This window comes from Histoplasma capsulatum, genomic scaffold (genome assembly GCF_000149585.1).
Source record: "Histoplasma capsulatum NAm1 scaffold_6 genomic scaffold, whole genome shotgun sequence".
NCBI classification, from domain to species: domain Eukaryota; kingdom Fungi; phylum Ascomycota; class Eurotiomycetes; order Onygenales; family Ajellomycetaceae; genus Histoplasma; species Histoplasma mississippiense.
Window position 1 is genome coordinate 256,812 of NW_001813977.1, and position 21,744 is coordinate 278,555.

Consider the following 21,744-nt stretch of genomic DNA (forward strand, 5'->3'; position numbering starts at 1 on the left):
CCCCCCCCCCCCCCCCCAGACTATGCTATATACCTTTTTTCCTCGGAAATTTTATTCTGAGCTTATAATTTTCCCTCCTTAAAAAAAAAAAAAAAAAAAGCTTAACTAGCTATTTTATCGTCCAGTCATATTGATCATATTTATCAATATCTCTCCTATTGCAAATATAAATATGCCCCCTCTTTCCATTTGTCGTCGTCGTAGTGCTCCCAAGACATAGTTAGTAACTAAGTTAACTGCCTCAGGACATTAAGTAATGTATCTATCCAGTTACATATTATCTCCAATGGACGCGGAGAATTTGCCAGCTCAAATCAAAACCAAGAGCTGCGTTTGCTACTATACTCTCGTAGTTTGTTAACAGTCAAGTGGAAGTTGGCTCTTTTTGCATGTTTGGATCTCAGGGACGGGGAAAACCACGCACACGGATGGTTTAAATGATAACGCGGGCAGAAAACTAGTACGTTGAGGCAGTGGTATTTATATGTAAAACAGCCCGAACATCTCAAAGGATAAAAAAACAAAAAGGAGTATGTACTATGGAACCTCAATTTACCCAAGAAACCCATTCAGACGAGCTATTACACAAACCAACTGCATCAAAAAAAAAAAAAAAAAAAAAAAAAAAAAAAAAACATATCCATCAGTCTAGGATGATAGGATTGTACCACGAAAATCAAACCATGCCAAACAAAGCACATCTACGCCTCCTCCACCTTGGTCAGACGAGAGTGTACGTTGGGTCTTGGAGATAATGTGGCATTCTACGCCTCTCCTTCAATAACAGCACCCGGATCTTTGGTCACATAAATTTCTTCCAGTCCCTTATCCCCCCACCCATCCATCCCACCTTTATTCTCCAGCACCAGGCCTTTTTCGTTAGCCAGGTGAAGCAAACAGATGAAACAATACGAGGTACTAATATCACGCAATGCCTGTTCAGGATATGCTGATTTGAGGCCCTGCATTAAGGATGTGAATCGAAGGCTCTTTTCATCCTCGCCAGCATCGTCTTGCGTCTGGTCTGTCGGTTCTGTAGGCGCGGAGGTTGGAATTTCGGTATGTTTCGGCGAGTCTATCGAGGTTACCGCTGCCGAAGGGGATGACGAGCTGAAAGCTGACGACGCGATTAATCGGTCACCCATACCCTTCCACATTTCTTCCTTTAATCGTCGTACATCGACCTTCTTAGCTACTCTAGCGTAAGCAACGTACTCAGGCCGCACTCTTCGGCCCCCTTGAGTAACAAGTTGAGACCCGAAACCACCTGCAAGCGCTCCTCCTGGAGTTGCAGCAGCATTTAACAAAGCAGTGAGTCCAGAGAGGCCGCCAGCTTCACCGGCAGCTGTGCTTGGGCGAGCATTAGGGTCCATGGCAGGCGAAAATGCTTCTCTCGCATCGGCGAATGGCAAGTTATCGTCATCACCATCACCTCCCATGGGAAGCCCATGTGGGAAAGCCAGACCCTCATCATCCGCAAAGAAGTTGGCGTCATAAGCGCCTGTAGGGGCAGCACTCTCATCCATGCTGGTTTGCCCGGCATTAGATTTATGTGCAGCCCAGAATGCCTCGTCCATTTCGTTACTGTTTGAGATATTTTGTTGGTCTTTATTTTTTTGGGTTTTCCCAAGCGATTTGAATCCCATTCTGGCCTTGGGTTTGAGGAACAATCGAAGTAGTTCTCGTGAGTTAAAGTGCTTATCATCCGGTAGCAGGTTTCTACCTTTGGTCTTCCATTGTGTTTTTGGCAGGGATATAGCGGAGTTAGAAGATGACTGGGAATAGATCATTTCGGCGAGAGTAGGGTCAAGAGGCGAAGCAAAATCAATTTCAAATGGTTCTTTTTCTTTGCGTATCCGAGGAGCCGCATTAGTGGATGTAGTAGTCACCTCCTTGATGCTTCGGATTTTCCAGTGTTCGGGTCCGGCCCAATTTTTCTGTAAAGCATTGTCGAAATAGCTGAAAATGTTGTCATGCTCTTTGGCAGCGGGCTGATGTGAAAGAGAAATCGTGTACGGATCATTAGAATCACAATCCATACCTTCATCGCCGCCATCGATACCGAGGACTTTTAGCATAGGCTCCAGAGCAGCCTCCCTGGCCCACGCCTCACCACCTTCACCGAAGCCTGTGTCGCCGCCATGTCAAAACCTGTGATAGTCCCGTCATCGGCGTCAAACCCGACGGCGATGTCATCATCTATCATAATACCAGAGCATCACCGACACCTGGTTCGAGTTGTGACTTATCCTGTCGCCAATCATCAGGCGCACGTAGGAAAGGAATATCGATCGAGCCACTTGGGTCACCGAGATCAAAATCTTTCAAAGAGGGACAGATATCTTGCTCATCCAAACTATCAAGATTTGAAAAGAATTTGTTCGCTAACGGCCCAAGGTCAATTTCAACATTTTCGTCATCCCAACCATTAGTTTGTGGCGCTGGTGAGGGTGACGGTGGTGCACCCGTCTCCGCAGTCCCTTCCCGATCATCCTTTCTGGGGTTCCAGTCACCATCTGGCGTGGCATCACAGGCATCATCGCTGCTGTCAAATACAATCCTACCGGTGCCATCGATTGAAAGGTGGTTCAGAAGAAGCCCCTTTGCACCCCCTTCGTCGAAATCTGCTGAAGCTTTCTTGAATAGCGGATCGACAGCAAATTCTAGTTCAAACTTCTTCAATTGCAGGGAAGCAAAGGAAGGTGCCAGGGTGCTTTCGTGTGATCGTGTCTGGAGCAAAAACAAATAAGTTCCCGGAAATAGTCAGAAGAGGACAAAAAAAGGTGGGCATCAAAAATGCGACTCCTACCTTCTTCTGCTTTTTTCTCTTCGTGCCATCCTCCCCAGTCTCCTCCTCTTCATCATCCTCATCATTGTCACCTTCACCGCCTTCGCCCTCATCTTGCTGCCGTTTTTTATTATTGCTATCCGCCAATCCACTGAGCAACTTGCCCGTTTCAGTCGCAACACTGTCAACTCTACTCGTATAGATTTTTACGCATCCATCAAGCGTGCAACTAGCCTTCTGGAAATTAACCCCGTCGCCTTCCTTCAGTAGTGACATATCATGGAAGTAATCAATGAGAGCGAAATTCCACGAATTAGCCGCGTTAATTTTATTATCGGTGGCCATCTTCATCCACTCCTCGAAATTTGCCAAGATAGGCACTCGTTTCATAGGGGTTACTGCTCTGCCATTGACGATCTGCCGCCCGCCTGAATCGGTTTCTCTGCCTCCTGTTCTTGCGCCGGAGCCGCGCGGGGTTCGCGGGCTACTGCTCGATGCTCGGTCGTAGCTGTTGATCTTGCGCATTGGTGGCATGGGCGTCTTGACCGCCGCTTTTATCTGATTCATTTGAAGATCATGGAGCGCCTGTCGGGACTGAAAGCGCGCAACCTTCTCACCCGCATCATCGTTTAATGGGATCCTATGGTTGTTGCAGAAGTCGGTATTAGAATATTAGAATGTGTAAACAGCGTTTATCGGTGCCAGCCCACTCCTTCCCTGCTTCATCATGCACTTGCACTTCCACCTCTTGTGTTGGTTATGTTGCATTATGTCACACAGCTCCTTCTCTCATTCTAGAAAAGGGATGTTTCTTACTTCATCGGAGAATTCTTGCGCGGCGTGGTGACCTGTTTGGAAGATCCACGCCCATGGCTCTTTTGGGGGGGGTTGACGACTCGAGGCATGGTTCTCAGAGGGGAGGCAACACGCGACCGTAAGATACACCGGGAAAAATACAATCAATATTGGCAGCAATTAGCCTTCCAGTATCATCTCTAATCGCGATATGGTATATTCGCTTAAGCTCTCGGAATGTACAGGCGGGATATCAATAGCAGAGATTCGCAGGCACGTCGTCTGTTATGATCGAGTTTTCGGTTTGTCAACATAAACATTCGGGTTGCGGGGCAGACCAAGTGCGCAGTTCTGCTGATGTCACCAACTCACGTGATATTACGAGTGTTGTTATCATAACTATTTCCTGTAGTTACTTGGTTGTTATCTCAGTTCCTCAGCCACTTCGCTTCGTAAAATTATAAGCTAACTCCTTTTGACTTCTGCCAAGTGCTGAGATCTTCTGGACCAATCATAATCTACATGGCTTAAACTAGTCTTAATTAGGAAGGAGGAAACTACGAGATATTTTTTGTTGCTTACGTTGCTGTGTTCTCATTGGTGCAGAAGTTAGCAGGACTTGGCAGGTGATCAAAGAAGTTAGCAGGGCTTGGCAGGTATTCAAAGGAGTTAGTCTGTGGCTAGTTTGCAACGAAAATATCTTGAGAGAGGCTGAGGCACTGAGATAAGAATGAGGGGTCAAACGGGTTAAGCAAGTTTCTTTTTTTGAACCCCTCCATTTTGAGCTTTTGAAGCTGCGCGATTTTGCTCTCCAAGCCTGTCCTTGCGCAAGTCAGAAAGTAAGTAATGTATTTTTGTAGCCCTTGAGCGAAATCCCCGAAGTTAACCTTTACATGAGAGGCAGGATATTCCTACGCATATATACGCTTCATCGCCGTCGCCATGGCCACCGTCAAACCCAACTTGGAAGTCTCCGTTATAGACGATGAACGCCGAAAAGATTTCTTGGACTGGTTTGATAAAACAGATCTTAAACTGGACAAAGAAGGTATATACTACTGTGACGATCCGGAGCTTCGTCAACGAGTGTGGATGTTGGTTGGGGAAGTTTATGAAAAGGTAGCGAGCTATGAAATATGGCTAGCACAGAAATGAAGTAATAAGTTCTAGGGATTCGATTGTGCTGCATATAAGACTCAAGCACATGCCACGTTTACAAGTGAGGCCGGTTACGGGGACCTAATTGTTTTGTCGGGAACACCGAGGATTGGGTCGGGAGCTATGCTTCAGCGAGGTTCAGTAAACAGGGTCACTAACGACGATACGTTGAGCCCACCAATGGTTTGTGTTTATGTTTCTAACGCAAAAAGGAAGCGGAAGTCTGCAACGGCTGTTGAAAACAATTAACATTGTTTTGGAGTGGCATTTGATATTCCTGTTGGCGAGAATGCAGTGATGTATTGATAGTTTGTCTTTGTGTTTCATTGAAATCCATTATTGATGTCATTGGCCCGTCTATTTCTTGGGAGTGTAGCCCTGTTGGCGGTGGCGGCGCCATCCGCTGCTGCGCAAAGATATATGAATCCTCTATTCGCTGGGAATGGAGGCCGGTGTCAATTATCTGGAACTGGGGCACTGACGGTGACTGTTGCGGCTGCTGCTGTTGTTGCGGCAATGGAAAACTGTATGAATCCTCGATGCGCTGGGAATGGAGGCCGGTGTCAATTATCTGGAACTGGGGCACTGACAGTGACTGTTGCTGCTGCTGCTGCTGTTGCGGTGATGGAAAATTGTATGAATCCTCGATGCGCTGGGAATGGAGGCCGGTGTCAATTATCTGGAACTGGGGCACTGACAGTGACTGTTGCTGCTGCTGCTGCTGTTGCGGTGATGGAAGACTGTATGAATCCTCGATGCGCTTCTGGAACTGGGGTACTGGCAGTGGCTGTAGTAAAGTTAATGGTTGATTTTCATTCTCCTGGCTGGGTATTCCGGTGCCCCCATTCGATGAGGGATTGGGTTCTATTTAGATGTTAGTTAACATTTTTAATGAATTGGTTCTATGTCAGACCTTCTGTGTTAACTCCGGGCCTCCCACCACTGTATAAAGGTTCGTTGGCTGTAGATTTTCCTTGCGATGTGCTCTGGGGGTATCCGGAGGGCATCGGCCGCTCAATATTCGCATCGTATGAACCGTTATCTCTACGCCCTGGATTTCTCGCCTCTCCCGAATGAGATATGTTGTCATTATCATTCTGCAAAGCTACATCGGTATCAGACATGTTATTGATATGCCGGTTTGGAGATGTTCGAGCGTCGGAGATTGTTTGCCCGAAAGGCAAAGTGGGGGGTATAAAGTTTGTGTATTCGATTCCATTTTCTGCATTACTAGAATCATTCGCTGTGAAGTGTCTTTCCCATTGTGATATGAAGGTGTCGTGAATATTAGCGATAAGGCCAAAGTTATATCCGAGGCTAGCGCATATTTGGGAAATCCTAGGACTCTTTAGTAATGTTATTCTCTAGAATAATATGGCATTAGGAGCTCAGCTCACTCGATCTCATCACCAATCAAATATTTGATGATGCTAGGAATACAAAATGGTATAAATCCATCCTCGCATTGAGGTACTTTCGCTGCACCCAATCGCTCGAACATTTTGTGGCATTCTACCCGTGCATCGGCAAGCCGCGCGTAAAGGTGGGGGGACTGGGCGCCTGCAGCCAGCTGGTTAGTAGTGGTAATGAAAACAGTGTTCCAAGGAGTATTTCGACGAACAGATAACAAAGATTTCCCAGCTCTTGTAGCCCCAACCCCGCTGTAACAAGCGGGATATACATTGATTCACAAACATACAGCCCCGACGATACCGCTGCAAGTTCCTAGAACTAGAGTCGCTTATGCATCCAATCGATAATAAATATAAGTTTTTGGTACTTAAAAACCAGCGAAGAGAAGGCCGCATTCAATCCAGTCTCTGTTGAAAGCCTTCCGTACATACCTGCACGCGTTAGAGATCATCGTTTTGTGGTCCATAGGATTGAGCCTAGGGAGCTCAGGCGGATCACCCTTGGCGCCGTCCTTTTCCACGATGAGAGTGCCCTTTGAAGGCGCGCCGAGTAGAATGCGTATGGCAACTCGGTTATTTGCAACATCATTAAATCCGGTTTCTTTCTTTCTTTCATTCCACTTATCCGTAGTTGGAACTGAGGCTAACAATTTGTTTGCATCTGTTTTCCACTTAGGTACTGCATCAGGCAGCTTCTGCTTTTTCTTTGGTGGGCAACCAAGAGTTGAATTGTAGTACACAATTTCACACGCTTGAGCCGTACTATTGTTTTGGACGTCCGAAGTTGGGTTTGAGCTGAGCGACTGTAAACACTGAGCGGCCTCATTGGATCTTGTGCTTGTGGGATGATTGGAGTGTGTTTCATTCCCTCGACAGGAAGAAGCAGTCGAGCTTTGGGACGGTGATAGAGGGCCATCATTGTCTCCAGGGCTCCTGATATGCCCGGAAGATGTTCTTTTTCGGGGAGGCAAAGAATATGGGATTGGGTTTGAGCGCCGAAATAGAGCGTCCTCATTGCCGCTTGTGCGTGCGGGATGAGTGGACGAGGTTGGGGAAAGGCAAAGAGTGGTTGCGTTATTCTCACAGCGGGCGGAACTACTGGAGAGGGTGGACTGTTGAAAGCACAGCTGGCATCCAACAGACATTAGTTTTGATTCAAGAAATTTGATATACTCGGTATCGCTGCCCTGAAAGTCGAACAGTCTATGGCTATTTTCCATCTTCGCTGAACTGGGTGGGGTGGAAGGGTTTGGGTGAAAACAATAATGAAGAAGTAAAGGGCACGCTAGTCCAGAAACAGCGACCTTTTAAATTCTGCCTGCTGTTGTTCGTTCTGCTTCCCTACATCCTTGATGATCACTCTGGCTAATGGATGTCAAAGTGCTTATCGATACATTCGCCTTGTCGGAAATCTGATCGCATTTGCCCGGTACAAACCAATCCGTCCACCGGGTCATGACCTGTCTTTAACTGCCAACAACGTTGCAGTTATCATACCTACCCTAGAAGGCTCGGGAGAACAGTTGGTTAACACTCTGGAGTCAATTCTGAAGAATGCACCTCAACAGATCATACTGTCAACCATTGATGAAAATCGACAGAAAGCTGAGTTGAGCGCAACATCAATGCAGAATCGCAGAACCAAAGTGGAAGTGACAAGTGTTCCTAGACCAAAGAAAAGTCATCAGATTGCAATTGCAACTAAGAGGGTTCGCACAGAGTTTGTTATCCTTGCAGATGGCGATGTTCTGTGGCCTCCATGCCTTGTGCCATGGATTCTTGCTCCGTTTAAGGATCCTCTCATGGGAGGTGTGGCCACATGCCAGCGTGTGCAGGCACCTAACAACCCAAGGATATCCTTCCAGTACATCTGGTGGTTCCTGGGCGGATTGTATCTAGAGCGAAGAAACTTCGACTGTACTGCAACCACTTATATGGATGGAGGTGTTCCCTGCCTCTCAGGCCGAACAGTTGCATATCGCAAGGAGATCCTCCAACCCTGCATGGAACCTTTTGTCAATGAGACCTGGTTTGGCAAATCGCTCAACGCGGACGATGACAACTTCCTGACGCGCAGGATGGTCACTCACGGATACAAAACCTACTTCCAATCCCATCCCAATGCCGAGGTTCTCACAACGCTAGAGGAGAGTCCGAAGTTCCTCAAACAATGTGTGCGATGGTCCAGAAGCAACTGGCGAAGTAATCTGCGCAGCTTGTTTATTGACCGGGCTGTCTGGTGGTGAGCCTTCTCTCTTCCTTCGATCGTCAAATGCTGATTAGTATACCAGGAGGCATCCATGGAGCACTTATGCAGTGTTTCTCACAACCATATCGCAATTAGCTCTCTTAACTGACACCTGCCTAATCTGGTTATGCCACACGATGACCGTGTCGAATCCCACACTACACTCTTGGTCGTTGGGGGTGCTTCTTATTTGGATGATTTTCACCAAGTTCATCAAGCTTTCTGGCCACTATCGCCGGCGACCATTAGATTGCCTCTTATTCCCGGTCTTGGTCCTCTTCGGTTATGTCCATTGCTTCATCAAGATGTCCGTTTTATTCAGTCTTCATGAGGTACAGATCATCTTCTCTTTGTTCGGTGGCAGGTTATTAATATTTCATAGGATTCGTGGGGAAATCGCGAGGCTTTTCAGTTTGCCCAAACCGACGACAATCGCCAAAGGTGATTAGTAACTGCATGGCTCATATTTGTAGGGATCACGTGATTCAATGCTGGATACTGGAAAAGCAGCTGCGGCAGCTGACCGAAAAAGACATTTCTGTTCAGATCCCTTCCTTTGCGGAGCTCAAAGTGGGAGTTTCAGAATGAGTATGGTTTGAGACATACTGGTGGCCTGTATTTACTCTCCTCTATCCTGATGCAGGGCGGTGTTTGATTTTCTGTTGTACTGTACATGCGTCGTTTGTTCCTAGTTGATATAAATCAAGAGAAATTGATTGGCTACTCAAAAATAGAACATCCGGAAAATTAGAAATTCCGGATGCAGAGAGCTCAAACCTGAACTTTGACAGTCAAATCTAAATATGTCTATAGCTGTCAGGGCTCTTGGCGCAGGAAGAGTACTCAGAGTCTATAACAGAGTGTGAACACTCGGCATTGATGTGAGCAAGGCCGCTCCCCACAATCCCAGGTTCCGCAGTACCGGTCTCATTAGATGCTAATTTGGCACTTTCAAGTTTTCTCAGGCGCTTCGCCGCTCCCTCATCGTCAATATCCACTCGCTTGCGCTTGAAGCTCTCAGGAGTGGTGACATGGACTTCCAGCTCCATATCGTCTTCCGCTGCAACTTGTGGGGTGCAGGGCATATCACTCTTCAATGCCGGTTCGCAACCCCGCCGTTTCCTGGAGCAGGAATACAGTGTAAATCATCATAATGATGCTGGAGCTCTCGAATTGAGGTGAAAAGCAGATCACAGCCATGAATGGAGCCGCAGTCCAATCTCAAGGCAGGGTCGTCATAGTGACGGTTCATGTGCCTGGTCAACAACTGTTGATCATAGAAGGCAGCCATGCGATGACGCGCCTGCTTGCCTCTGTCCCCGAGACATCGGGGGCAAAATCCGGGCCATGCAAGCGTGCCACGTACTTCTAGGAAGCCATGCTCGAGTGGAATCGTTGCCGGGTGATCGATGTGGTATTGACAGTGGGCTTCAAACTCCCACTCGTCGGTGTACCACTGATGGCATATAGGGCATAGATCTGAGAAACCATGCTGCTTCTTCAAGGTAGTCTTTTGGCATCTGTAGATATGCTTCCATCTCTGCCTAGTCGACAGACTTTTGATGACGCAGCGGAGAATCCTGGGATCAGCTAGATTTCCTGGAGGCGCGATACTTCTTGAAAAAAAGAGCTAGCTCACCTCTCCACATCAATTCCGCACCCGCCTGCGGGACAACGGCCGCTTTCAGCCTTCAGGGCTGGATGGTCCGACACCGGGCTCCTTCTACGGCACAGAGTCATCATGTCATCAATCACCTGCCTTCCCTCTGAGCTCCGCAACGGGACGCACAGGAACAACATCTCACTGAGCCTCTTCTGTTCGGGCATAAGATGGGCAACGCGATCGAACCACCTCCAGTGGTAGCTCACACTGTGCTCATCCTCCTCCGCAGCTGTACCTGGTTTATGCTCTTCAATGAACTGTTTTGCCAGTCATCCAGCTCCTGAGCCTCGAGCTTCTGTTTCTGCAGGTAGCAAGAGTGCTGTTCACCTTCCAGCTTCTGGCATTCCTCCTCTGAGGTCCCCGAGGCTCGGATCTTCCTGTTCAGCTCCTCAATCCGGGCATTGAGCTGGACAAACTCTTGTCTGTCTGTCCTCCAGATCCTGGCGCAACTTTGCAGGAAGACACTGGAAGAGCCTTGAATGGCGTCTCAGAGACAAGCCACGAAAGTGCTCAGCGATATCATCACACTGTGCCAGCTCAAGGATGTTTCCAACGCCCTGCACACTACAGACCGAGCTCATGTATGATTGAACTCTTGAGGGTTTGATTGACCAGTGAACATTAGCCTCTCATCAACAGAGTAGCCATTTTCTGCCCAGCAGCACCGCTGTCGTCAGCCAACGATCCTTGTAACCGATGCCGGAGGAGACGTCTGATTACTTACCGTCAGCACGGACAAGCGCCTCCGCTCTTATGTCATGGACGGTGATGGACCTGACGTATCCTGCCCGACGACCCAGCCTCGGTAGCTCTTTCCCAAACCAGCTGGCGGTGAGGATCTTGCCCGTAGGTCCATCGTCCGAAATGGCCTCATACAACAGTGTCCCTATCACCGTCTTCATGCTTCCCTTGCCCTTGCTGAGCTGCTTTCTTGACGCGCTTTCTAGCCCCACATCCTCCTCTTTCGGAAAAGGGGAGTGCGGGCCGAACAACGGCACGGTGGGTTTGCAAAGAGCCAGTTCATAACTTCCCTCGTCTGCAGAAGGTTCAAGTGAGAAGATTTCATCTGCAGTCTTAAAATCGTGGAAGAGGCCACGTGCAAGGCACAGCACCAACGGCTCCAGCACAGGGTTGAGGCAAAGCGGGAGGGACCCGATATCTTCGGGCATAGAATGACGTGGGCTATATGCCGCTAGGTCAGCCAAAGTCACCTTCCAGTGTTAGATCAGTCGTCAGGGGTTAGGGTGCCGAACTGCTTTTTCTGTTTCTTCGTCATGCCCTTTGCATCTCTCTTCAGTGCAACAACGAGTTCAGGCCTCCCGCTGCGGTTGCGGATCACCAGGATAGTCATGCTCTAAAGAATATGTCAGCTTCAAACCGCATGGGGGCCGAGTGGCTTCAGGGGAAGGACTCACCCCTGGAACATAGAGCCCTCGGGCGGAGCCAAGTCGTGCAGTTGACTCCAGGTACTCGCCTACTCTCCCGGAGGAATACGTGAAGTGCTTGAGCAGACTGGAGACGTACACCCGGTAGATTGGGAACGGATACAGGTACCAGTCATTCTGCCACAGTTGGCGCAGAAGGTTCTTGAAATGAATCAGAGTCAGGTAATCCCTCTCACTGATCTCTCGGTTCAGGGTGATGAAATTATGCAGCTCCTGTCTGATGAACTTGGGCAACAGTCAGCCTATAATCCACATCAGGACCATAGCGGGTCAGCCATCTACCATTGTACCGGAATTAACCACTTTATCAGGGAGCTTATTTTCATGCATCCGCCTCCACTGGGCGGTGAACTCCTTCCAGCGCTGTTCTACATATGTTTCATTAGGCGCCCCATCCGCGCCCCTGCCCTTCAGCAGCATTGTGAGGAATATGATGAAATGCTGCTTGATCTGCTCATCTTCAAGGTCATGGTCTTTGTGCCTGCTGCAATAACTGGATGGGGATAATCAGCCTTGTTGCAACGCCAGCCAAACTCGGCACAGGACTGAGGATGGATGGGACCCACTACTCCCAAATATTCCAAGTGTCTCTGTACTTCTTCTCCGTGTAAGGGTCAAGTTCCTTCAGGACTCGCTTCCCAGCTAACTTGAGCCTATCGGGCAGACCACCTCCAGCCTGCAATCTGCGCTCCCACTCTTTCTCGGTGATCTTTGGGGGCATTGCGAGGAATTAGGGATCTGGAACACGAAAGGGCGCAGAAAAAAGATTGACGCTATGGATAGAGGAAAGGTAACAGAAACAGAAGATCGTGGAAAGACCACGAGCAGCAGATATCTCCAGTAGAAGATAATCCAGCAGAAGATAATCCAATCGAAGATAATCCAGTAGAAGGTAGTCCAGTAGAAATACAGCAGTGGACGAGGGGAATAAAGGAGAAGACGGGAAACCGTGAGGGGGGGACGAGACGTCTGCGACCGCCATCCTCATCGTTTTGGCCACCGGGCGGTTGCATCGCGTAGACTTGACAGAAATCGAGCAGATATAATGAAAGATGAGGTTGGAGTGACCGGTGGAGAGGCTAATGGGGGTGATTGCTGCAGGTGAGGATGGTGAGGTCGCAGGTGAGGCTCAGGGGAGGCAGGGCTGAGTCAGCAGGAGGAAAAGCAGCGCGGGCTCAGGCACTAATCCGGAATCGAGGAGTCCGAGTGTACGGAAAACTACCAAGATAGATTTCCGTTGTTCGGCACCCGCAAGTATGCCATGGCGAGTAACTGACTGATCGTTTTGCTTTCTACGCTCGCTTTCGCCTCCAGATTCCCTTTTAACGGAAAAGAGAACCCAACAAAGGTACCCGACCTTCAAACCACCGAAGCGCTGGATGCCCATGATGTTTCCAAGATGGCAACGCGGCCATCGTCATTGCTCACCAGGGCACTCACTTTCCGCAGACTTAGGTCTCGGTATTCGAGCAGGCCATTTTACCTGACTCTCCTGGTCCTGGCGCTTCTTGCTGGTGCAAGCGTTCTGCTGAGTGCTACTTCCAAACAGACCCCGTTGCTTGAGGTATCGCAACTTGTGAAGCGCAGTGATTTCGCCCTGGGAGGAGGATCTGATAGTCTACCTAGACCTAGCCTGGAACCCTCTGATGAGGTATGTCCGAAAGAGACATTGAAGCTGAATTGAATTGCCAAATGGACCCGGATATACTGACGAGCCATCTCTCTCTAGTGCCATTTGGTCCACAAGGTGAAGGACCAATGCTCCTTCGTCCGGACATATTGCGGCGACCATGAAATTGGCATTTTCTCCTACCTACAACTATACTACTGCAAACTCGCACATGCAAAGCCAATCGCGTTTGCCATCCTGGCTGTCTGGCTAGCGGTCCTTTTCAATACCATCGGGATCGCCGCCAGCGACTTTCTGTGTGTCAACCTCAGCACCATCGCAAGTATTTTGGGGATGAGCGAGAGCTTGACAGGTGTAACCTTTCTAGCTTTTGGAAATGGCAGCCCCGACGTATTCTCGACCTTCGCTGCGATGAATTCGAACAGCGGCGGCTTGGCGATTGGTGAGCTTGTCGGCGCCGCCGGATTCATAACCGCCGTGGTGGCTGGATCTATGGCGCTGGTCAGACCGTTCCGAGTCGCCCGACGGAGCTTTGTCCGCGATGTCGTGTTTTTTGTTTTTTCGGCGAGTTTCACCATGGTATTGCTGGCTGATGGGAAACTCTACGCCTGGGAATGTGTCGCGATGATTTTATCTTATGTATTCTATGTCTTCGTTGTCGTGACCTGGCATTGGTACTTGGCCAAGAAACGGCGGCAGCGGGAAAGGGATTTGACTGCAAGAGCCTACTTTCATATACCTGAGAACCAAGAGTTGGAGGAGGGGGAGGAGGAAGAGGACGATGATCCGGTGACAGGCCAAACCAGACCTCTACTTCGTGGCCCTTCGTCTGAGGATTTCAATGCTTTGGAACGCGCAGATGTTCCCCTATGGACAGTCGATGATGTTGATGAAGACGCAGACAACCGGGATCTTGCCGAAATTCGGGGAAATATGCGAGTCACTCGCGGCCCATCAGGCAGCCGACGACCTACCATCACACCCATCCGGCCCAGCTTGGTCGGTGCGCTAGAATTTCGCTCTGTCTTATCATCTTTGCAAAAAGCCAGGCAGCAATCAGGACCCATCCATTTGCGAAGATACTCTGATGAAATTGGCCCCCCAAGACGGCAGTCTAGTGTTCAACCCGAACGACGGCACGCACAACTTCATTCCGTACCTAGCCGTTTACGATCTTCTTCTGTTAATGAACCGTCAAATCGTAGTGATGACAACCGCCAAGTTTCACCGAATTTCGACTTGCTACTACCAATTCCACAACCCGTGCCTTTGGACGATGCACATCGAGGACTAGAAGGCCATCCTTCAACAGTAGCGCATATATTCCCGCAAACAGGGCTAGTTAATTCACCTTCATCATCAGGCTTCCCCTCAAGGTCTCAAAGCCCGGTTGTAGGCGAATCCTCCGCTTCTCCAATACTATTAGCCCCACCAAAAAATGGATTCCAGTCGCCACAACGTCTCTTAGAACCAGTTGGATACCAGAGTGCGGATATCTCCCCAGGTACCAACTTGCAAATTGATACCTCAAACTCGCGGCCCACAACAGCCTCAGTGAGCCCAACCTCTGCCTTCCCTCCGTATTCTGACACTTTTTCCATGCGTTCACAATCCCGTAGTCCTCGTCGCCAGCGACGTGCAAGTTTGTCCGCTGCATCATCTTTTACACGGCCGGGTTCCAGGGACGTTCAAGCAGAACCCAAGCCAATAAGTTGGTGGCCTTACCGATACCTACCCTCTCCTCATACTATAGCTGCGGTTTTATTTCCAACTTTATACGACTGGCGAATAAAACCCGTATGGGAAATTCTCCTTGGAGTCGTTGCTGCGCCCAGTGTCCTACTCCTAACTATCACACTCCCCGTTGTTGAACCAAAGGAGTCTGAGCCGGAGACACCTCCAGAACCGGAAATCAATGTCTCTGGTGTCCAGGAGAGTGGGACAGATCCTCCTCAACCGAGTCATCATGCGTCTGACATGTGTCGAATATCAGTAGTACCGGATACAGAAGGATTGGACGGTGACCATGACCGCGCTACGAGAGCTTCGCTTCTCCCAACTGGGAGCCGGATTCGACAGGACTCCGAGGCTCCCGTTCCACCAACGCTGCCGAAAGACCAACCAATAACATCATCGCCCAAGGAATTCAACCGTTGGCTCCTAGTCCTCCAACTCTTGGTAGCTCCATGCTTCATAGCACTAATAGCCTGGTCAAGTCTGGACAGCAACTTGAAACCTCGAAACCTCCTCCTTTCCATCCTAGTTGCACTCCTCGCCTCCGCCATCTTCCTCACCATCCTCCTCCTCGCCACAAAAGCCAACAGCGCCCCCAACCAACAACTCCCCCGGCGCTTCCGCCCCTTTGTCGCCTTCCTCGGCTTCGTCGTGTCCATCGCCTGGATCTCTACCCTCGCCTCCGAAGTCGTCAACCTCCTCAAAGCCATCGGCGTCATCCTCAGCATCAGCGACTCACTCCTGGGCCTGACCATCTTCGCAGTCGGCAACTCCCTCGGCGATCTCGTTGCCGACATCACCGTGGCTCGCTTGGGATACCCGGTCATGGCGTTGAGCGCCTGCTTCGGCGGGCCCATGCTGAATATCCTTCTCGGCGTTGGCATGGGCGGGTTGTACATGACGCTTCAGCCGACGAAATCATTTCCTGCATCTACGACAGGAAGTGTTATAGCGCAGACGCTCTCTGCCGCCTCTAACCCGTATGAGATCGAACTAACCAAGACGTTGTTGATAAGCGCGGCAACGCTGTTGGTGACGCTGGTGCTGCTACTGATTATCGTGCCGCTGAATGGGTGGTGGATGGACCGGAAGATTGGCTGGGGTCTGGTGGCTTTGTGGACGGTGACGACGGTTGCGAATGTGGTGTTGGAGGTAGTTTCTTCGAATTAGCTTAGTGTGTATTCTTTATATGTCTCTGTCTATATATTTTACCCATTCCCATTTTCCCCTTTCTGCTTCCATTCGTTTCTGATGTCTTTTGTTTGGCTTCTGGGTCGTGTTATATGTCTCACCGTCATTTCTTTTATGTTATCAACCTTCGCCCTTCACCTGATAGTCTATGGATAGAATACGGATATTGTATTGGGGGAGATACAGCCATTCCCATTTTCTACTTTAGAAGACCACCCTCACTGGCAGTCAGCCTGTTACGACAAAACAACGTACAAGACCGAGTCAAAAAAAAATATATCAATCAAGAGACTTAAAAAAGAAACAATGTATATCAAAAACTACTATATCCTACTATAGTCATCCCAATTGCATACATACATACATCCATCCATACATCAAGCATCCGTCCCGAACATATGTAGCACACAATCTCGCCAACTTCTCAAAACTCAAAACCACAAATCTCAACACTCACTCCCATCAAAGTCAATAAATACCATATCAAACTACCCCTCCACCAGTTCTATCCACACTCGCAAAGCCCCCCCAGAAAGAGTACGCTCAAAGAACCCTGCCCGAAACTGAGGCCGCGCTCCGATCCTTGGTCTCTACCTTCCTCAACCCTTTCCCGGCCTGAATACTAGCTAACAGCGCCCCTCTCCCAGCTCCAGCATCAGGGACCGCTGCCTTGGGAATAGCCGGCGCATCTCCAGCAGGAGGTGGAGGCGGCGGAGGACCTCCTGGGGCACCACCGACAGGTGGCGGAGGGGGAGGTGGGGGTGGTGCAGCTGCGCTGAACGCTGGTGGGGGTGGTGGAGGGGGTGCGGTTGGTGGTGCATCCGCGAATGGAGCAGGAACGGGAGGAGGTGGCGGAGGTGGAGGCATTGAAGGCGCATCTTGGAAGTCATTTTCATCGTCATCATCATCATCCTCTTCCACATCTTGCGCAGCAACGGCTGGTGGTAGCGTTGTGACTGGAGCAGGTTCCGACGGAGGAGGTGGTGGTGGTGGTGGTGGCGGCGGCGACGCAGCCACCGTAGGACTCTCCTGGACAGGAGTAGCAGATTTAGACTCCGGTTTCTCATCCATCGCGCTGAGGGGACGTGGAGGGCCCATGGTGCCAAAGAGGATGCTGGCTAGATGTTTAGCGCTGCCACCGGCAGGTCTATCGTCATCATCATCAGAAGAGTTTTCCGATTCGGCGATAGACCATTCATCGTCTTCAGGGCGCGCACGGGACTTGCGGGTTAGAGGACCAGGGAGAGGCGCGGCAGCGAAGGCGGATTTTTGGCTCTCCTGTTGCTGAGCTAGGCGGTGGAATGGGTTTGTTGATTGAATCTCGGTTTTGGGAGGTGCGGGTGCGGACGCAGGCGGGGGTGCAACTTCAGTTGTCGAAAGAGGATCTGGTATTTGTTCTGGTGGCGTGTGGAAGCTAGGTGGTTGCGTATCTACCGACTGACCCATTTTACGGAAGTAAGGGTTCCTCGATTCTGTATCAGCCGCTACACGCTGTTTGACAGATTCTGGACTCGGAATGGAGGTACTCGTAGCAGAAGCGACCTCAAACGCTAGTTCTGGCTCAAACGGCGCTGCTGGTGGTGTTGCAGGTCGTGGGACAGACGGAGGTGACGCCATGGTAGTAGTAGCTGAAGGTAAAACAGCACTCTGTGTAGGAGTGCTATTTTGTGGAGTAACCTCGACGGGGCCTTCATCATCTGATGATTCTTCTTCATCGAGACCCTCAAGTTGACGCTGTAGCTCTCTCTCCCGAGCCTGTGCAGCCTCAAGCTCTGCACGCTGAATGGCAAGTCGTGCCTCCTTCTCTTTAGCTTCCTTTTCAGCAAGTTGCTTCCGGCGTTTTTCTTCTTGCTTCTTAATCTTGCCCTGTCTAACCTGCTCCTCTAATGCCCTGAGACGGGCCTGGGCAGCTTCGCGTTCTCTTGCCAGTTCCTCTTCTTGTTGTCTGGCCTCAGCCCTATATAACCAATTCCAATTAGCGTTCAATCACAATTACAAAATGTACATGCAATGTACTTACTCTAAACGACGACTCTCAGCTTCCTGAGCTAGCTGCTCCTCTCTCAGAGCCCTCTCTTTCCCCTCATGCTCAGCCTTCTCCCTAGCAGCATTCTTCAAATCACCAAGCTTCCTCGTTTCCGCAGGACTAACGCCATCCGCTTTACCCTTTCGCGATGGAGGCGGAGGAGGTTTCTTGCCAGTGGTAGCGGCTTTGACAGGCGGACCATTTTGCTCCTCAGCAATGCGTCGTTGTCTCTCTTGTTCCCGTTTCGCGTCTTCCTCCTCCGCTCGTTTTCGTCGCTCTTCTCGTTCACGCTTTTCTCGTTCCTGGCGTTCGAGAAGGGTTTCACCGCTTCCATCAGAGTTTGGCTTGAGTCCAGCAGCGGCCATGCGCTCTGCAATACGTTTCTGCGCTCGCTCTTTAGCGGACGTCACACGTTCCTGATGGGTAAGGCCAGCCAATGAAGGAGAGCCAGTGGATTGGGGTTGAGATGGCCGGACTGGCAGAGTGTCACCGTTAGATGATACATTATCATAGCGGTTATTAGATACGGATCTTTGGGAAGATGCGGTTCTCCTAATGCATTATGTTAGCGCCGTAGAATCAATAATAACACCATTAAATTAGGTTAATGGGAAAAGAAATACTCACTCGTCCTTCCGAACTCTCGCTGTCCTACTCGCTCGCTGAAGATCATAGATGAAATCTCTGATCGTATCCTCAACGCCCAGAGCCTCTTCCCACCGCCTCCTTTCATGCTCACGCGTAGAATTCTCATCGACATCCTTCAGACTATCTTCAAGGCTCCGCGTAAACTCTTTAACACTCTCCTCCACATCCCTAGTCATAGCATCATTCCGCTCCCGCTCAGCCTTAACAGACGCTGTCTCCTCCTCGAGTCGCCGGGCTGCAGCCCCATCATCATCGGTAGATGGTGGCGGTCTCCCAGCTAGCTCAGCAGCCCTGGCTTGCATTCTGGCGCGCGCGCGGGCCTTGATCCGGTCAGACTCTGTAACAGTGCCACCAGGGCCAGTTCCAACAATCGCAGCGGCAGCACTGGGGTGAGCCTTTGCGTCTTTTAGACGGAACAACTCAAGCCTAGCATCCGCAATGCTTCGCTCAACCTTACGAACATTAGAAGCTAATTCGGGAAGTTGGTCCTGGTAGGACTGGAGCTGTCTTCGCAGGGAACGGCGTTCGGCTCCTGAATCCGTGATGCGGAACGCAGCCTTGGGATCAGTATCGATATCATCCTGAACACGTCGAATTCTCTCCATGAGAGACTCAGCCTCCCGACGATCTCTACGGCTAAAGGCCTCCTCTTCCTCTGCACGATTCTGGTCTCGGAAATCAGTAGCATCCAGCATAATTTTCGTTTCCCGGATTTTCTTCTTCAATTGCTCAACTGACACGTCGTCATCAGAACGTTCTGGCGTTGGGGACGGAGAGGGAGAAGGTGTTCCCCCCCCACCAACACGACGGCGCGCGCTTGACCTATACCCTATAGCATCATCATTATTTTTAAATACGGTTGCGTCTTTCCTCCCAGCACCAGGTGTGGATGATCCGCTACGGAAAGAGTGATTCTTCAAATAACTAACACCAGTCTGCTGAGGTTGTAAAAATGCACCAGAAGACTTGCGAGACTCCGCATCCTGGGACAGTAGAGACTTGACGGTTCCAATAGAGTCGTTAAAATTCCTCGTTGAGGGGGGAATGAGTTCGGGCGGGAGACGATTTGGCACAGGATATCCGTTGAGTTTCCGGTATATCAGATGCATTGCGACGGCAAATTCATCCATGTTCAGTCTTCCCCGGTTGTTCGGATCAGACAATGTCCAGATGCGCTCAAGATCCTGACGTTCCAAGCCACTCTGACCCATGATTTCGATCGCCACGTCGCCTCCAATGAACCCTTTATTGAAACCATCCCATGCTCTGAACAGCTGGTCGTAGATCTTCTTTTCATCCTTGGTCACTGCCCATGGAATCGTCGCGTTCCCGGATAGGCCTTGCGTCGTGAATCCGCCTTCACGTCCCGGCTGAGGCATCAATCGTTGCTGTAATGCTTCGATGTTCGGCAATCCAGTTGCTGGAGCGTTGACAAAACCCCATTGGCCAGGGACCCCAGTTGGCTGAGCGTTCAAAGGGGCAAGCCCAGTCTGAGATGGCGAAAGGCCCGAGCCATATCCTGTAGGCATAGGCGGCATAGGTGGCCGTGGTCCGTTATAACCAGTTGGCTGAGTGTTACTCAAAAACCCAGTTTGTTGTGGACGGAGACCAGCATTCTGGGCTGGAAATCCGGTTTGCTGAGGCTGCACAATCGAAGGAGGTTGAAGACCAGTGGCCTGGTTATAGAATCCGGTGGGCTGGGAGGTCAATTGGGAGAGCAGTTGGGTATTGGATGGCTGTTGTGGCTGGGGTTGCTGCGGTGCAGGCGGTGCGGATGCGTTCTGCATCAGCGGAGCATCAAATTTCGGTACATTCGTTTGAGGAGGGGCAGGTCTAGCATCTGGGACAGCGAAGGATATGATATCGACCATACTGGAGACTTCATTCGCAATGCGCTCGGGAAGGACAGATGGAAGCTCCTTGCCAGTTAGCTTCAAATTGCAGAGGTACATCGCCAACGCAAACTCGGGGAAGAGGAGGCGGCCTGATTTCGTGGTATCGGAAAGCACCCTACATTCACAGTCAGCAAAAGACGGTTTCCATTTCTGATTTACCATAGCGTGATCACGGCATGACTTACCAAATATTCGAAAGATCACTTCCAGGCAGCTTGGAACGCATAAGTAGATCCTTCGCCGTTTCTCCTGTAGACACTCGTCAGCACCGCTATTTTTAGAACCAGTAATAGAGCCTATATATCCGATAGCACGCACCATCCAACGCCTGATTATTCCCCACAGCTGATTTGAAAAGCTGCTCGAATTTCGCCTGGTCCTGTGCGGTGATGAAAGAAAGGCGCATATTCGGAATCTTGGAGCCTGAAGAAGCGTGTTGTTGCGCCGGAACAGCTGGAGTTGCCGGCTGCGCAAAGGAGTGTGCAATCTGTGTCGAAGTCATGCCTGTTTCATGTGGAGGGTTTGGCAAAGGCGCTGACAGCTGCTGTTGAGTCACCGCCGTGACTGCACTTGGGGGTTGTTGATTTTGAAGAGGGAAGCCAGTAAACTGATGCGAAGGCGGAAAGCCGGTAGGTTGTGGCTGTTGCATTGGCATTTGCATCTGCTGCATCGGATTGCTGCCAGCAAAGCCGGTAGCTTGCGGCATGAACGCGCCTGGCTGAAGATTTTGCTGCTGAGGTTGAGAGAATCCGGGGAAAGGCTGCTGTTGGGGCTGTTGTTGTTGTTGTTGTTGTTGTGGTGGTGGTGGTGGTGGTGGTGGTGGTGGTTGTTGCTGGCCAAACCCAGTCGGGCCAGGGCGGCTGCTGCTGCCGCCGTAAAAGGTATTCGAATACATGCTAAAAAGGAATGATTGATGCTAGAAAAAGGAACGAACGGAAAGAAAAGAAATAGAAGAAAAGCAGAGGGTTGCGGTGGGGAGGCAAAGCAAGCCTCAGCTCAGGGGGAGTGAGGAGTGAGTAGTAGTTGAAGTGGATCTTGACATCTGCAGCGGTGAAATCGTGATCCCTTTACGGAAGACTAGTCCTAATGTGGTTAGGGTGGGAGTCGCGAA

The 21,744-nt window shown here is 50.2% G+C and overlaps 5 protein-coding genes across 5 annotated transcripts; 2 read left to right on the forward strand and 3 right to left on the reverse strand.

Moving 5' to 3' along the window:
• Positions 1-764: 764 nt before the first annotated feature.
• On the reverse strand, positions 765-3,693 carry HCAG_06412 (conserved hypothetical protein; the record flags this gene model as incomplete). The annotated part of the gene is made up of 4 exons (XM_001538757.1): positions 765-2,128; positions 2,223-2,730; positions 2,810-3,428; positions 3,605-3,693. 4 exons carry the CDS (start codon positions 3,691-3,693, stop codon positions 765-767), a joined length of 2,580 nt encoding a protein of 859 aa, XP_001538807.1.
• A 3,725-nt stretch (positions 3,694-7,418) lies between these two features.
• HCAG_06413 (predicted protein) lies at positions 7,419-8,510 on the forward strand (the record flags this gene model as incomplete). The annotated part of the gene is made up of 3 exons (XM_001538758.1): positions 7,419-7,426; positions 7,535-8,395; positions 8,471-8,510. The coding sequence occupies 3 exons, from the start codon at positions 7,419-7,421 to the stop codon at positions 8,508-8,510; spliced, it is 909 nt and encodes a 302-aa protein (XP_001538808.1).
• A 688-nt stretch (positions 8,511-9,198) lies between these two features.
• Positions 9,199-12,230, reverse strand: HCAG_06414 (predicted protein; the record flags this gene model as incomplete). Its single annotated transcript, XM_001538759.1, has 9 exons — positions 9,199-9,461; positions 9,539-9,957; positions 10,041-10,299; positions 10,392-10,550; positions 10,789-11,246; positions 11,318-11,418; positions 11,480-11,722; positions 11,792-11,993; positions 12,106-12,230. 9 exons carry the CDS (start codon positions 12,228-12,230, stop codon positions 9,199-9,201), a joined length of 2,229 nt encoding a protein of 742 aa, XP_001538809.1.
• A 324-nt stretch (positions 12,231-12,554) lies between these two features.
• Positions 12,555-16,043, forward strand: HCAG_06415 (predicted protein; the record flags this gene model as incomplete). Its single annotated transcript, XM_001538760.1, has 6 exons — positions 12,555-12,610; positions 12,824-13,160; positions 13,239-14,142; positions 14,503-14,693; positions 14,759-14,936; positions 15,133-16,043. The coding sequence occupies 6 exons, from the start codon at positions 12,555-12,557 to the stop codon at positions 16,041-16,043; spliced, it is 2,577 nt and encodes an 858-aa protein (XP_001538810.1).
• Positions 16,044-16,607: 564 nt separating this feature from the next.
• On the reverse strand, positions 16,608-21,528 carry HCAG_06416 (conserved hypothetical protein; the record flags this gene model as incomplete). The annotated part of the gene is made up of 6 exons (XM_001538761.1): positions 16,608-18,021; positions 18,085-18,642; positions 18,718-19,368; positions 19,567-20,748; positions 20,819-20,882; positions 20,952-21,528. The coding sequence occupies 6 exons, from the start codon at positions 21,526-21,528 to the stop codon at positions 16,608-16,610; spliced, it is 4,446 nt and encodes a 1,481-aa protein (XP_001538811.1).
• Between the last annotated feature and the right edge of the window lie 216 nt (positions 21,529-21,744).